Genomic DNA, 13,558 nt, shown 5'->3' on the forward strand with positions numbered 1-13,558 from the left:
ATGCAGATCATAACTCAGTGTGTTTGAAGTGGGGAGTTAACAGTCGGCTTTTCTAAAGCCAGCTCTCCAAGTGAGGCTGAAATGAGAGCGATGTGAACATACAGCTTTTTTATCTGTGTGTGTGTGTGTGTGTGTGTGTGTGTGTGTGTGTGTGTGTGTACGCGCGCACAAATTATTATGCGAGGCATAACTTCTGTAACCTGCTGTGTCCTGTAAATATGGTACCCATCTGTAACGTTACGTCAGCCTTAGCTCCAGTTCCGGGCATTATGGACATCCCAAGAATCCCTTTCCCCAGATAAAAATCTACCTGGCCACACACTCCCAGTGAAACTACCTTAGTATGTTTTCAGATTTCCCAATGAACTGTTGAAATTCGCTCATGAATTCTCATAGGAATGTGTCTTTGCTTTTGTTTCCCCTGAAGAGAGGCTATGATATGAAATAAATGGCAGTTGAAAGCTGTCATTTCCTCCAACTAAGCAGGCAACAAGCTTCTTCCTCGTTAGCTGTGGATGAGAAACAAATGGCCGGAGATTGGGTTCAACGAGAGTCGGATCCGGCAGTACTGTCCCTTCAGCCACGTCCACAACTGCCAGAGATGCTAAATCATCCCAGTTATAACAAAGGGTTCAGACAAAGATGAGACACCTGAGCCGGCTCAGCCAACGCACTTTCGGATTGGTTGCGATACCGTCCAATAGGAAAGAAGAACCGGTGTCTCCTAGTTACAACATTTTATGGTTGTCCAATCAGATGATACTACTTTGGAGCCTTCATTTAAATATGAGGATGACAAATAACCTTGCCTTCACCGTCTCTGCGTTCGTCTTGGTGCAGCCAGTGCAGCAGGATGCCGGAGCCTTCCCGCTCCACTCCAGCCCCCAAGAAGGGGTCCAAGAAAGCCATTACCAAAGCGCAGAAGAAAGACGGCAAAAAACGCAAACGGGGCCGCAAGGAGAGCTACTCCATCTATGTGTACAAGGTGCTGAAGCAGGTGCACCCCGACACCGGCATCTCCTCCAAGGCCATGGGCATCATGAACTCGTTCGTCAACGACATTTTCGAGCGCATCGCCAGCGAGGCCTCCCGCCTGGCGCATTACAACAAGCGTTCGACCATCACGTCCCGCGAGGTGCAGACGGCCGTGCGTCTGCTGCTGCCCGGGGAGCTGGCCAAGCACGCCGTGTCCGAGGGCACCAAGGCTGTCACCAAGTACACCAGCTCCAAGTGAGGCGCGGCGCGGGCGCCACCAACCCAAAGGCTCTTTTCAGAGCCACCTTCCAATCTCAAAAAAGGAGCGTGCTACCTGATGTGATTAGGATCTGTCATTCACTTGATGTGCATTAGGATGGGGCGGGGGTAGGTGCTGGACATTGTGACTCTTGAGGTAATACACGCCTTGTTTATAATACATTAATAAAGAAATTGGTCTGGTTTAATTTTGGCCACAGAGAACGTAGTTTAGTAGATTGCTTCCGGAGACATTTGGCATGGACTGCGCGGTTGGGGGTGGGGGGCGTCAGCAGCAGAATCTCTTCTCATCTTCCCACCCTCTCCACCCTCCCTCCCCCATGTCCTGCTGAGTGCGGTGTTGAGGCTCAGGTTGTGCTCTCGTGGCTGATGCTCTCGGAGCCATCTTCCTCCGTCTCTTTGCTCCCTTCCTCCCCTTGCCAGGATTAGACACTTTGAGATCTTCCAGCCAAAGACAGTTTAAGTAGGTCTTCTGTAGTCTGCTCGAAACGCCTAAAAATGCAATGCGCAGCCCTGCTCTCCAACCTTTACCGTTAAGCCAAAATCTTGCCAGTGAAGATTCTGGTATTTTACCCATGCATGTATTTAAACGATGAAAGGTCCTTTTGTTTCATCTCAGTGTATACGTGTGTGTGTGTGTGTGTGTGTGTGTGTGCGCGTGCGCGCGCGCACACGTGAGTATATATCATAAAATGTGTGTATACATTAACGGAACTCTAGTAAATGGTGAAACATCCTTTTAAATAAAGTAAATTAGTACCTTTAAAACAAAAAAAAAAGCTACATATGCCGTATTCAGTTTATGTTTGCAGTAATAAGTGCAAGAACAGTCCAAACCACCCTCCCTGTAAAATTCCAATACGAGTGGTTCATTGTGTGTCGGAGAAGCCCATCTTCCATGAGCTCCTAGTCGCCCCTGGTTCCGACTACATGTCGGCTTCACGGATGGACAATGGCGGTCTTTCTCCTCACACCCGTGACAGCCGCTCATTTGTCAACATTTAAGCTCTTACCGTCTCACACAGGAAAGGCGAGTCTTTCTGTTGGTAATTTCTTCTTAAAGAGACTTGAAAAACCAAAAAAAAAAAAAAAAGAGAGAGAGAGAGAGAGAGACAGCTTTTTCCCTCACTCAAAATCCTTAGTTGGTTCCCTAATAATTAGCAAATTTGTCTGGACCGTCCAGTTGAGATTTGGGGAATAACAATCTTGTCCATGTTTCAGACTGCACGCCCTCAAATCCCTGATTGTCCCCTCCAACCTTACTAACATTAAGTTTTTCAGATCCAGAGAACAGGTCATTTGCATTGTCCTAGTTCTTGCTATTATAAATTCTCACATATTTGTTGTACACTTGCTACACTTGCCAATTTTTCAATTTCACCAGTTCATTTCACTGTTACAACATGGAACTGGAGACATTGTGTATACAGCTAGTTCTCTCAGTTTTCTATATTACAAAATCTCAACAGCAGAGACAATTTTCTGCCTTCTTTGTCTCCTCCTTAATATTCACACTCTACAAGAGGACGAATCTTCCCCATTCCGAGCTGTGGTTGCCAAAGGAACACACTTGGGCAGCTTATTCTGAACTTCCAGCTTTTGTCAGAAAAAAAAGAAAAAAAGAAACCCTAAAAAAAAAAAAAAAAAAAATGAAACCATTGTATTAACAACCATAAATGTATTGTTAGAGGATTATCCTTGGAAGTTGTGATTGTGTGCTAGATTTCCTCACCAATTCTATCTTTTGTACTAAACCGTGTTTAGACTCATCTGCTAGGCTCATCTTTCTTCTGGAGGCAAAGGTTCCAGTTTATTGAACCATATATTGTTTTTTTGTTGTTGTTGTTGTTTTTTTTTTTTTTTTTTTTTTTTTTTTTTTTTTTTTGTACCAGTGTCACTAAGAGTCCCCCTCCTCCCTCTACTCCCCCCCCCCCGAAACCATATATTGTACCAGGCCTAGATGAAGCAGTTGCAAGTGTTCCTTTAAAACCGGATACTTGGGCTGAAGAAATGGCTCAGGGTTAAGAATACCTATTGCTCTTGCAGAGGACCTGGGTTCAATTCCTAACACCCACAATAGCTGGGTCATTAATGGCTCACAACCATCAATAATGCTAGACTCCCCTCTTTTGACTTCTGCACACACGTGGTACACATAAATGCAGGGGAAACACTCAAAGCTAAAATTTTAAAATGGATGCTTGACTCCGGGGCCTGGCCATGCAGCTCTGTAACAGAGTACTTCCCTGTATAATGAGAGCATTAGAGGCCTTGACAATCACTTGGCATCAGTTCAGAGAGGATTGTAGTCAGCCTTTTTCTCTTAATGTAAACCCTGTTTGTGTTTTGTTTGGTGACGGGGTCTCACTATGTAGCTCTGGATAGCCTGGAACCTGATATGCAGACCACTCTGGTCTTGAGCACAGCACACGAAGATCCACCTGCTTCTGCTCCTCTCAACTGACATTTCAGGTCTACACCACCATGTCTGGCTTCCAAATCCTCTATTTTTGAGGCCATTAAGAATACTGGCAGCCGGGCGGCGGCGGCGGCGGCGGCGGCGGCGGCGGCGGCGCGGCGGCGGCGGCGGCGCACGCCTTTAATCCCAGCACTCGGGAGCAGAGGCAGGCGGATCTCTGTGAGTTCGAGGCCAGCCTGGCTACCAAGTGAGTTCCAGGAAAGGCGCAAAGCTACACAGAGAAACCTGTCTCGAAAAAAAAAAAAAAAAAAAAGAATCCTGACATGAGTCTATGGTGGTGCACGCCTTTAATTCCAGCACTAGGGAGGTAGAAGCAGGCAGATCTCAGAGTTGGTGTGTGTGTGTGTGTGTGAGAGAGAGAGAAGAGAGAGACACAGAGACAAGAGCCAGAGTGACGATACAGTGAGTACTAGAACAGAGGACAGAAAAGAATGTGAGACTGTGTGTATATGGTTTTTTTTTGTTGTTGTTTTTGTGTGTGTGTGTGTGTGTGTGTGAGAAGAAGAGAGAGAGAGAGAGAGAGAGAGAGAAAGAGAGAGACAGAGACAGAGACAGAGACAGAGAGACAGAGAAAGAACGTGAAAGAACTGTTGACAGGTCTCGACTTTGATGATGGATCATGGTTTATGTTTCAAAAACAAAAAAAAAGAAAAAAAAAAAAAAAGAAGGAATGTATTGGGTAAACCGGTTATGACAAGGCTTCTATTACTGTGCACTTTTTTCTATCTTTTTAAAAAAGATGTCAAATGAAAGTAATGCTATATACCACACAGATTGCTTGTGCCCATGAATGGATTTGAAATAAACAACCCAGGCAGGGGGAAAGAAGAGGACTGAGTGGCATCTCAGTGGTACAAGCTTGGCTAACAGACTAGAGGTCCAGAGTTCAGTCTCCCACCCACCCCCTCCTCCCATCAAACCTCAATGGAAGACTCATTTTCACTAACATAACAAAACTTAATGATTTGTGTCTTAAACAACTGTCTGCTCTCCTGGTGTCCCTTTTTAAACACTGTGATGACTTGGTTGACATGTTCAAATTTCAATAGACAATTCTGGAGAATGGCAGTTGGTAAAATGTAATATACATATAATTGCTGTTGGCAGGATTTGAGGCAGAAAGAAAACAGAGACAAATTCTCAAAGAAAATAATCCAAAATATCTGTTAAAGAATTTGGTTTACTTTGTCCTGACTCTGGTGTTAATGTTCTAATAGGTATTTTTAAGACTAATTAAAAAAAAAAAAAAAGTCCTACACTGACATTTGCATTTTTGCAGCTACTTGACAGGATAAAAATACTTCAGATGGTAACTTTAAAACGTATGAAGTTGTCAAAATCCTTTTATGTGGACAGGGATCGATGGCACGGCTCCGGTAGGAAGTTCCAGCGGAGACACCGCCCCCCCACCCCCCCCCTCCTTCCAACTGCCCGTTGGCAGCGGACCAGATTAGACAGGCTCCCTTTGACTATTTGGGGGGGAAATTAAAATTTATATTACTCCTTGCTGGAGACGGCGATATGATTCTCAATATATCTCATACCGGTTCAAATAAATATAGCCAAACCAAGGAAAGTGGTGTTCTTTCCACGGTTAAGATCTCCTGCCCAAACGTTCCAGATCAAGATGGCATTCTCAAATAAATGCTGAGTGCGGACAATTCTGTTACCAACGCTTCACTGAAAATAAAGCGGCTTTAGGAGAGGAACTCATCTGCTCAAAACAACGGGATTCTTTCCCAAATCCTTCCATCCCCTAGCCACTAAAACTGCTGGCGGCTGCAGCAGCTGGCTACATCCAGCTCTTTTACACAGGCATTGCGGGTGTCGCCGCCGTACCTTTTCAACCCCTGTTCCAGCATACTGTTGTGCAGGATCTGTTGGGATGTAATGCCAGAATGGTCATATCCAAGGGATAAAGACGCCTGTCTGTTCCAGGAAAGGTTCTAAAGGAACGCAGAAGCAGAGGCCACCCAGCGGGCACGGCACCCAGAATCCCACTACGCTGGTGACCTCGCCCACCTGGGGAAGACTGGAGGCTTACCATCGTTCTCATCCCACCCTTGGGAAGAGCAGAGCCGCTGCAGCCCTACATCCCTCACACTCAAAAGCACATCTTAGTGGTACCCAGTAACAGAGAATCTCCCTCAGGCGCGTGGCAGTCACCAATGACCACACACGCTGTGTTCAAGACCCTTTTAAGGACTGTATGGGTGGCTCTGAAAAGAGCCTTTGGATTGAGGACGCCCGCGCCGCGCCTCACTTGGAGCTGGTGTACTTGGTGACAGCCTTGGTGCCCTCGGACACGGCGTGCTTGGCCAGCTCCCCGGGCAGCAGCAGACGCACGGCCGTCTGCACCTCGCGGGACGTGATGGTCGAGCGCTTGTTGTAATGCGCCAGGCGGGAGGCCTCGCTGGCGATGCGCTCGAAAATGTCGTTGACGAACGAGTTCATGATGCCCATGGCCTTGGAGGAGATGCCGGTGTCCGGGTGCACCTGCTTCAGCACCTTGTACACATAGATGGAGTAGCTCTCCTTGCGACCCCGTTTGCGTTTTTTGCCGTCCTTTTTCTGTGCCTTAGTAACGGCCTTCTTGGACCCCTTCTTGGGGGCTGGAGCAGATTTGGACGGATCAGGCATATTGGCTAGTTGCTCTCGGGAAACGCGCGTGTCCGCCGTACCAACACTATTTATATGCCTTGTATTCAAATGAAGGATCAGACTTTGCTCGCTTTTGATTGAATACAATTGTACACTACGTCATCGCAGGGTAATGTATATGCAAATTAGGAGGCGCCGGGTTCTTTTTCTGATTGGCTAGTGCTGCCGTCCAATAGAAAGGCGCAGTCTGGCCTCCCTCCTGATCATATATAAGAGCTTGCTGGCGCTTACGAGGTCGTTATCGTCAGCTTAGTTTCTGGTTTGTGTTCTTCTGTTTCATCATCAGTTGAAGATGTCTGGTCGTGGCAAGCAGGGCGGCAAAGCTCGCGCAAAAGCGAAGTCCCGCTCGTCTCGCGCGGGCCTGCAGTTCCCGGTGGGCAGAGTGCACCGTCTTCTCCGCAAGGGCAACTACTCGGAGCGGGTGGGCGCCGGCGCCCCGGTGTACCTGGCGGCCGTGCTGGAGTACCTGACGGCCGAGATCCTGGAGCTGGCTGGCAACGCGGCCCGCGACAACAAGAAAACACGAATCATCCCGCGCCACCTGCAGTTGGCCATCCGCAACGACGAGGAGCTCAACAAGCTGCTGGGCCGCGTGACCATCGCGCAGGGCGGCGTCCTGCCCAACATCCAGGCGGTGCTGCTGCCCAAGAAGACCGAGAGCCACCATAAGGCCAAGGGCAAGTGAGGCCCTCCTGGTCGTTAGTGCTACTTAACGGACACCAAAGGCTCTTTTCAGAGCCACCCACAGCCTCAAAGAAAGAGCTGTACACTGAACCTGTCGCCAGGTACTGGCCAGGGTCGGGAATCCCGATTCCTTCCACGGGTTCGAGCATCTGCGCCTGGGGCGTTCCGGCTGAGGCCAACGGCTTCCATCTGCAGTTGGCCTGAGCTTGGTTCGGAGGCACTGGCGGTTTGTCCCCACCACTGTCCCGTGTTAGGCACTCGGTTTCCGTTAAGGTTCGTGTTTAAGGGAATGCTTGGTTCTGTAGGACTTAGCATAAGGCTCTCATAGGCAAGTGCTGGTGTTTTACTGAAACGGAGCGAATTGAAACGCTTACAGTTACACCCAAGACATTCGAGTTAGGATCTAACCAGGTTTAGATTTCCAAAAGTGTCTGAGGGGAGGTATTTCAAATTTACTTGTTCATAGACGTGTGTGTGTGTGTGTGTGTGACGACAACTCAAAGTTTTCTGGTTTCTTTTGTGGGAGACTGGGAGCGACTCAACAGTGCTGCTCCAGCCTGCTTACAGTGGTAGATTACAGATGGGCATGGTCCTGCAGGCGTTTGGAATTGGCCAAACAATCGGATGCACTTAAGTAGCTTAATCTTGAGGAACAAAATAATTGGTCGGTTTTGGTAAAACTAGGTTTGAGTACAGCAATGTTTTCTAATAAATTTAAAGGAAAGCATTATTAGCGTCATATTAAGTAAAATGTGAGTTTTTAGAGAGAATTGTGCCTTCCACAGGCAGTATAAAGAATGGCTGGAGAGTTCCAGATCAAATAAACGAGAACAGGCACATTAATCACTACCAGTGGGAAAGAGAGAGTTGAGGGGGATTAAATGAGTTCTAATACTTAAAAAACGCCAGAGTCAGAAGTGTGTCCCCTTTCCTGTTAACTATGCTATCCTCTTTTTAAATTTTAACAATACAGGACAGCAAGACAATTATGTAATTATTACATAAATTATATATACCCTATCAAAACTGGGTCTATTCAAGCCTGGGCTCCTCAGACACCATCTGTAATTACAAATCTATTTATAAAATATCAACGTCTTAAAAAGCTATTTGCCAAAGAATAAGCAATTTCCTTAACTGTAAGTCTCGAACACGAAATAGACACAAAAACTGCATACAGATTATACAGTCTGCTAATGAGTGTCCTCAGTAAAACAAGTCCAAGGGTTGGACCTCAAGATCTCCCCCGTTTAGCTTTAGTTTGTATGTATTCATAGATCTGTGTAGTTCCTTAATCTCTTGAGTGGCAATTCAACTCTCTAGGAGTTGGGTGGAACTATTTAATGGTGTTTGGGAGGCACTGTGGAAGGAGATGTACTGGAATAGCTTCTCATCTACCTCTAAGGCTCCTGTCAAATGGACAACCACCACCCAAAAGGAATATTTCATTTTCCGTTAGGTAAAAGGTAATACAAAGATGTAGCTTGTCTACCTCTCAGGGTTATGTGGCCAGTGAATAACTAAAGAGCACAAATTCTGAATGTGTTTACAATATTACAGAAAGTTGCACTGAAACAGTTCTGACCTACGATCTGGTCATCTGGATTACCATTTCCAGAAATGTGAAGTGCCTGCCAGTAGCAGCTACCTTGAGAGAAGTTCACTGGATTAAGCACCACATAGCCCATGCCTAGGTATGTGCCCAATAAAATGAAAATATACATCTAACAGAAGCTACACAGATGCAGTAACAGTATCATTTATACAATCTAAAAGAGGGAACCCAAATATTCATCAGCTGATGAATAGATTCACAAAACTGGTTTGTCCTCATAATGGACGATTAGTCAATGAAAGAGAATGAAGCGCTGATTCATGCACAACGTGAATGAATCTCAATGTCCAGAACAGGCACGATCAAACAATAGCTGCAGGAGATGAAAGGGGAGAGAATAAGAGTACAGAACTTCCTTGTGTGGTCATGGAAGAAGACACAGGTGATGCTCACAACATACGAAATGTGCTAAATGTCCCAAAACTGCTCACGCAGAAATGGTTCATCATATCTTGCAAATCTCACCTAAGTTTTAAGAAACTTGGAGTGTGTACCAAATAAGAGGGCAGAGGGGGGCTGGAGAGATGGCGCAGCGAGTAAAAAGTTTGCTCTGTGAGCATGAAGACCTGGATTCGATTCCCAGAACCCATGCAATGCAGGGCCAGGTTAGTGCTTGACTAGTTCCAGTGCCTCTAAAGAAACAGGAGAGGCCCTGGAAGCTCACAGGCCAGCTAGCCTGGTGTACACAACAGCTAACAAATCGACCCTGCCTCCGGGGGGAACTAGAGAACAATACCTGAGATGGTCCTCAGACCTCCACACATGAGGCACATGTTTGCCTGCACTCATACACACACATACATTCATTCATGCATGCACATGTGCGCACACACACACACACACACAGAGAGAGAGATGGGAGAGGAGGACAGAAAGACTGGTGTGTTTCAGTACTTGCTTTCTAGAATAACACTGGCTCACCTCAGGTAAAAGGAGGTTGAACTCAGATACCACAGCTGCCGTCATCAGAGACCACGTGGAAAGGCAGTTATGGGCTCAGTCCTGATACAGCAGCAGCTCTGAGCAAGCCTTGGCAGTTCACCTTGTCAGGTTCTGCCCACAGGCATGTTGTGTGGGAGCACGGAGGTCTTTTCCTGGACCGCTGTATCTCTAAACACATGCCTGTATTAGAATTCTTTCAGCCACTCTGCATGTGTCCCTATGCACTGCTGTTTACTGAAGACAAGAAAAAGAGATCCAGGGTTCCAGAAGAATGCAGCTTGAGCCAACCTCGGAGATCTCTCCAGGGTTTGCTGTATGTGGGAGCTCCCCACCTAGCCCTGTAGCATCCTCTGTTCCTCTTCCGGGTGTAGGTCTTTCCTCCAGCCCCTGTCCCACATTTAGTCTCTACTCCGTGGGACCATTTCTTGCATGTTCATCCATATGTCCAATAATCTTCTACATCAAAAAATTAAAAATAGACCTAGTGTATGGTACATCTCCCCAACTCCTGGGCGCCTGTCCAAAGGAAATGAAATCAGTATGTGGAAGAGACTTATGCACGGAAATGCGCACTGTGGCACTGTCAGCAGCTAAGACATGGAACTAACCTAAATGTCCACGAAGGAGCAAATGTATCTTTAAAATGTGGTATACACACAGATCAAATACTACATAAGCTTAAAAACAGTTTCATTTGTTATCATGTGGATGAACCTAGAGCACATTTCAGTATCCCTTGACATCCACAGGTGATTGGTTCCATGCCCCCCCCCCCAAGGCTGATACCAAAATCTATGGGTGCCCAGGATCCTTATATACAAAGCCATAGTACCTGCTTATAACCTATAAATGTCTTCAGAGTAAATTATGCCAACATAACTCGTAGTACATAATGCAACATAAGTGTAGGGTAGTTGTGCTAGGTTGATTAAGAATCATTATCAAAAGCTCCAAGCATGTTCAGTAGAGACGACTCAAGAGAGGGAAGCTGGAGAGTCAGGAAAGGTCACCTGGAGAACCAGCAGGGGTCAGCTGGGAAGTCATCCAAGCTTCTCTAGCAGGCTAATGGTTGAGTCCAAGGACCACAGAGGCTGCAGGTTTCCATACTGTTCCTCAAACTATGCTCTGGGGTTCATAACAAGTGCCAGGCCAGTTGGACTCAGGCTGTGTAGACAGCTCTTCTTATCACCCAAAACCATGGTGTCCACAAGCCCACACCTCTTCCCCAAGCCGCATGCTCACAGCACCTGCTTGATAGTCCCACCTGCTAAATAAAGGCAGCCCAGCCTCACCAGTGTCAAGATCACACGAAGTTTTCCTCACCCTGTAAACAGATCCAACACACACTGGTGATCCAACTCAGACAAAATACGCCTGTTTTGAGTATGCGTGAATTGCTATGACAAAAATATACACACACACACACACACACACACAAGTGAGATAATTGGATCAATTAAGTTAAAATGCAACCTACAGAATGGGGAATAGTATTTTCTACTCATACATTTGATCAGAGATTAATAATCAAAATAGCAAAGCTCTACGATTCAATAACAACTCAAATTTTAAATAGGCAAAGGACCCAAATAGGAATTTCTGTAAAGACACACATGATCGTTGACATCGATACCATCACTGAGTAATCAGACAACAGTGAGGTATCGCCTCATTCCTGTTAGTCTGGCTGTCATACATATGTACGTATGTATGCATGTACGTATGTGTGTGTATGTATGTATGTATGTATGTATGTATGTGCCTCCTCTCCCTTCCAGGACTCTCATCCGTTTATAGTCCTTTATATTACCCTATTCCTGCTAGGAGATAACTCTGCAATGTTGTGGCCAGCTCACCACCTCGCAGTTTACTGTCCTCAACTAGCTGACATGGACATGGAAGGGGGCAGAGAGGCACATCTGTGTCTACGTTCACATCCACGTGTTGAGTATGTCCTGCACATAGTGTTGGATAGGTATTTGACAAAGTTAATTTAAAACAAAGGACTCCTTCCCGGTCTAGTCAGTAATGTAGAGAAGGAAAGAAATTGGGCTCCCATAGCAAGCTAAACGGAGATGAGAGGGCAGCCGTGTCCCAGCGCCGAGCTCCCGCCCCCGTGTTCCACCTCCATCCCCACCTTCCCCCCTAACTCTGCAAGCTAAACCTCCATTTGATCCTTTCCCACAAGGCCATGGGTGCGGCTTGGGTTCTGCTTGGGAGCAATTTGACAGGAAAGGGCCCTAGAAAGCTCCTTGCCAGATATTAAGATGTTGCTCTGCAGCGGCATGCAGCCTTGCACAGCACGACTTCCCTCTGGTTAGCTCAGCTCAGACTTGTTGGAATGGAAAAACAGATTTAAGATTAAGGCCCTGGGGCTGGTGGGTGCAGCGCCCAGCTTGGGAACCACCACAGTGACAGCTGCATAGAGTTTGGCCTTCGGGAGGTCTGGGTGCTGGAGTGTAGGAATGTGTGCGCCAGGGCTCCGGCAGCTTCTGGTGGGCGCCTTGGCTCTGGGTGCTGGAAAAGCGACGCGCTTTGCACGCTTAGGCTCCCGAGCCTGGCCTTGCTCAAGGGTGTTTTCCGATTGGTCAGTCCGAAAGCTCCGGCTGATCACATTGGCTGCCTGAGAAGCGGCCGCCTGGAGGATGCTCCGCGGCTTTCCGGATTCTAACACAGCTCCTCCCTGGCGCCCTCGGGATTTCAAAAACTGTATGTCGCTGATGTCTCACAAGGTCGTGTATTCCCAGAGGCAAGAGCTGCGGTTTGTCTTTCTGAAAGTGAAGCCATTTTCTCCATGTCACTATGAACATAAACTGGGACCGGAGAGTGGTGTCCCGGTTGCTGGGCGCCACCAATGGATGACCACCAACGTCCCCTTCCTCGGGATGGTGCAGCGCCAACCCGCGGCCGCACCCCGGGAACACCAGGCTCTTCCTTCCTTGCTCTGGCATTGACTCTCTGTGTTTAAACTCTGTTTAAACTACCATACATGTTTAGAAACAAAGCACTATGACTGTCACTGCGTTCCTTTTTTTTTTTTTTTTTTTAAACCAAATCCGTAAAAATACAACAGTTTGATTTCTTATCTTTTTCACGACTCAGATTGGAGCTATGTGGACTACATTTTTATACTCTGACATGGTCTAATTATCATTTCTTGATGCCCAGATTGTGACATTGTGGCCTGTGGAAGACCATAAGCCTAGCCCATCCTTGAAAGTATTTGCTTCAGAAAGCATTTTTTTTTTCCAGATCCAAATGTGTTTTATTTTGTTTGAAAAAGGGTCTTTTCAACGTAGCCTAAGCTAGCCTCAAAATTGTTATCCCGATTCAGGCCCTGAGTGATGATATTGTAAGCATGGACCACCATGCCCTGCTATCCCTAGGTATTGGAATCATTTCTTTCTTTCCTCTTTGATTTATTAGCATACATTAACTGTGCATAGTAATGGTTTTCATTTTCATAATTTCATACATGTATATAATGTTCTTTGTTCACACCAGCTCTTCCCTTTTTCCTCCTCCCTCTGGTTGCCTTCCATCATAAATACACCCCCACCCCCAACTTTCACATCTGTAAAAATTACCTAGCTTCCACATGCTAGAGAATCCATGCAATGCCTTTCTTTCTGGATCTGACTTATTTGACTTAACATAATGATCCTGAGTTCTATCCATTTTTTTCAGCAAATAACAATTTATTTTTCCTTTTTCTCATTTCTTTATTTTTTTCTATTTCTCCCCTCCCCCCTTTTAAATACTATCTCACTATGTAGCTCTGACTAGCCTCAACCACACAGAGATCCAGCTGGAATTAAATGTGCATACCACCACACCAGCCATATTTCATTGTTACTGGCAGAATACAGTATTCTGTTGAGTAGCTATACCAGGTTTTCTTTAACCAGATAGGTTAGGTTTTC

The 13,558-nt window shown here is 46.3% G+C and overlaps 3 protein-coding genes across 3 annotated transcripts; 2 read left to right on the forward strand and 1 right to left on the reverse strand.

Moving 5' to 3' along the window:
• Positions 1-798: 798 nt before the first annotated feature.
• On the forward strand, positions 799-1,458 carry LOC114682988 (histone H2B type 3-A). Its single transcript, XM_028857142.2, has one exon. The coding sequence runs from the start codon at positions 854-856 to the stop codon at positions 1,232-1,234; it is 381 nt and encodes a 126-aa protein (XP_028712975.1). The 5' UTR covers positions 799-853; the 3' UTR covers positions 1,235-1,458.
• A 4,479-nt stretch (positions 1,459-5,937) lies between these two features.
• LOC114683001 (histone H2B type 3-B) lies at positions 5,938-6,449 on the reverse strand. Its single transcript, XM_028857156.2, has one exon. The coding sequence runs from the start codon at positions 6,371-6,373 to the stop codon at positions 5,993-5,995; it is 381 nt and encodes a 126-aa protein (XP_028712989.1). The 5' UTR covers positions 6,374-6,449; the 3' UTR covers positions 5,938-5,992.
• Positions 6,450-6,613: 164 nt separating this feature from the next.
• LOC114683000 (histone H2A type 3) lies at positions 6,614-9,435 on the forward strand. Its single transcript, XM_028857155.2, has one exon. It carries the CDS (start codon positions 6,687-6,689, stop codon positions 7,077-7,079), a length of 393 nt encoding a protein of 130 aa, XP_028712988.1. The 5' UTR covers positions 6,614-6,686; the 3' UTR covers positions 7,080-9,435.
• Positions 9,436-13,558: the final 4,123 nt, after the last annotated feature.

Source organism: Peromyscus leucopus, chromosome 8b, assembly GCF_004664715.2.
Source record: "Peromyscus leucopus breed LL Stock chromosome 8b, UCI_PerLeu_2.1, whole genome shotgun sequence".
Taxonomy (NCBI): Eukaryota; Metazoa; Chordata; class Mammalia; order Rodentia; family Cricetidae; genus Peromyscus; species Peromyscus leucopus.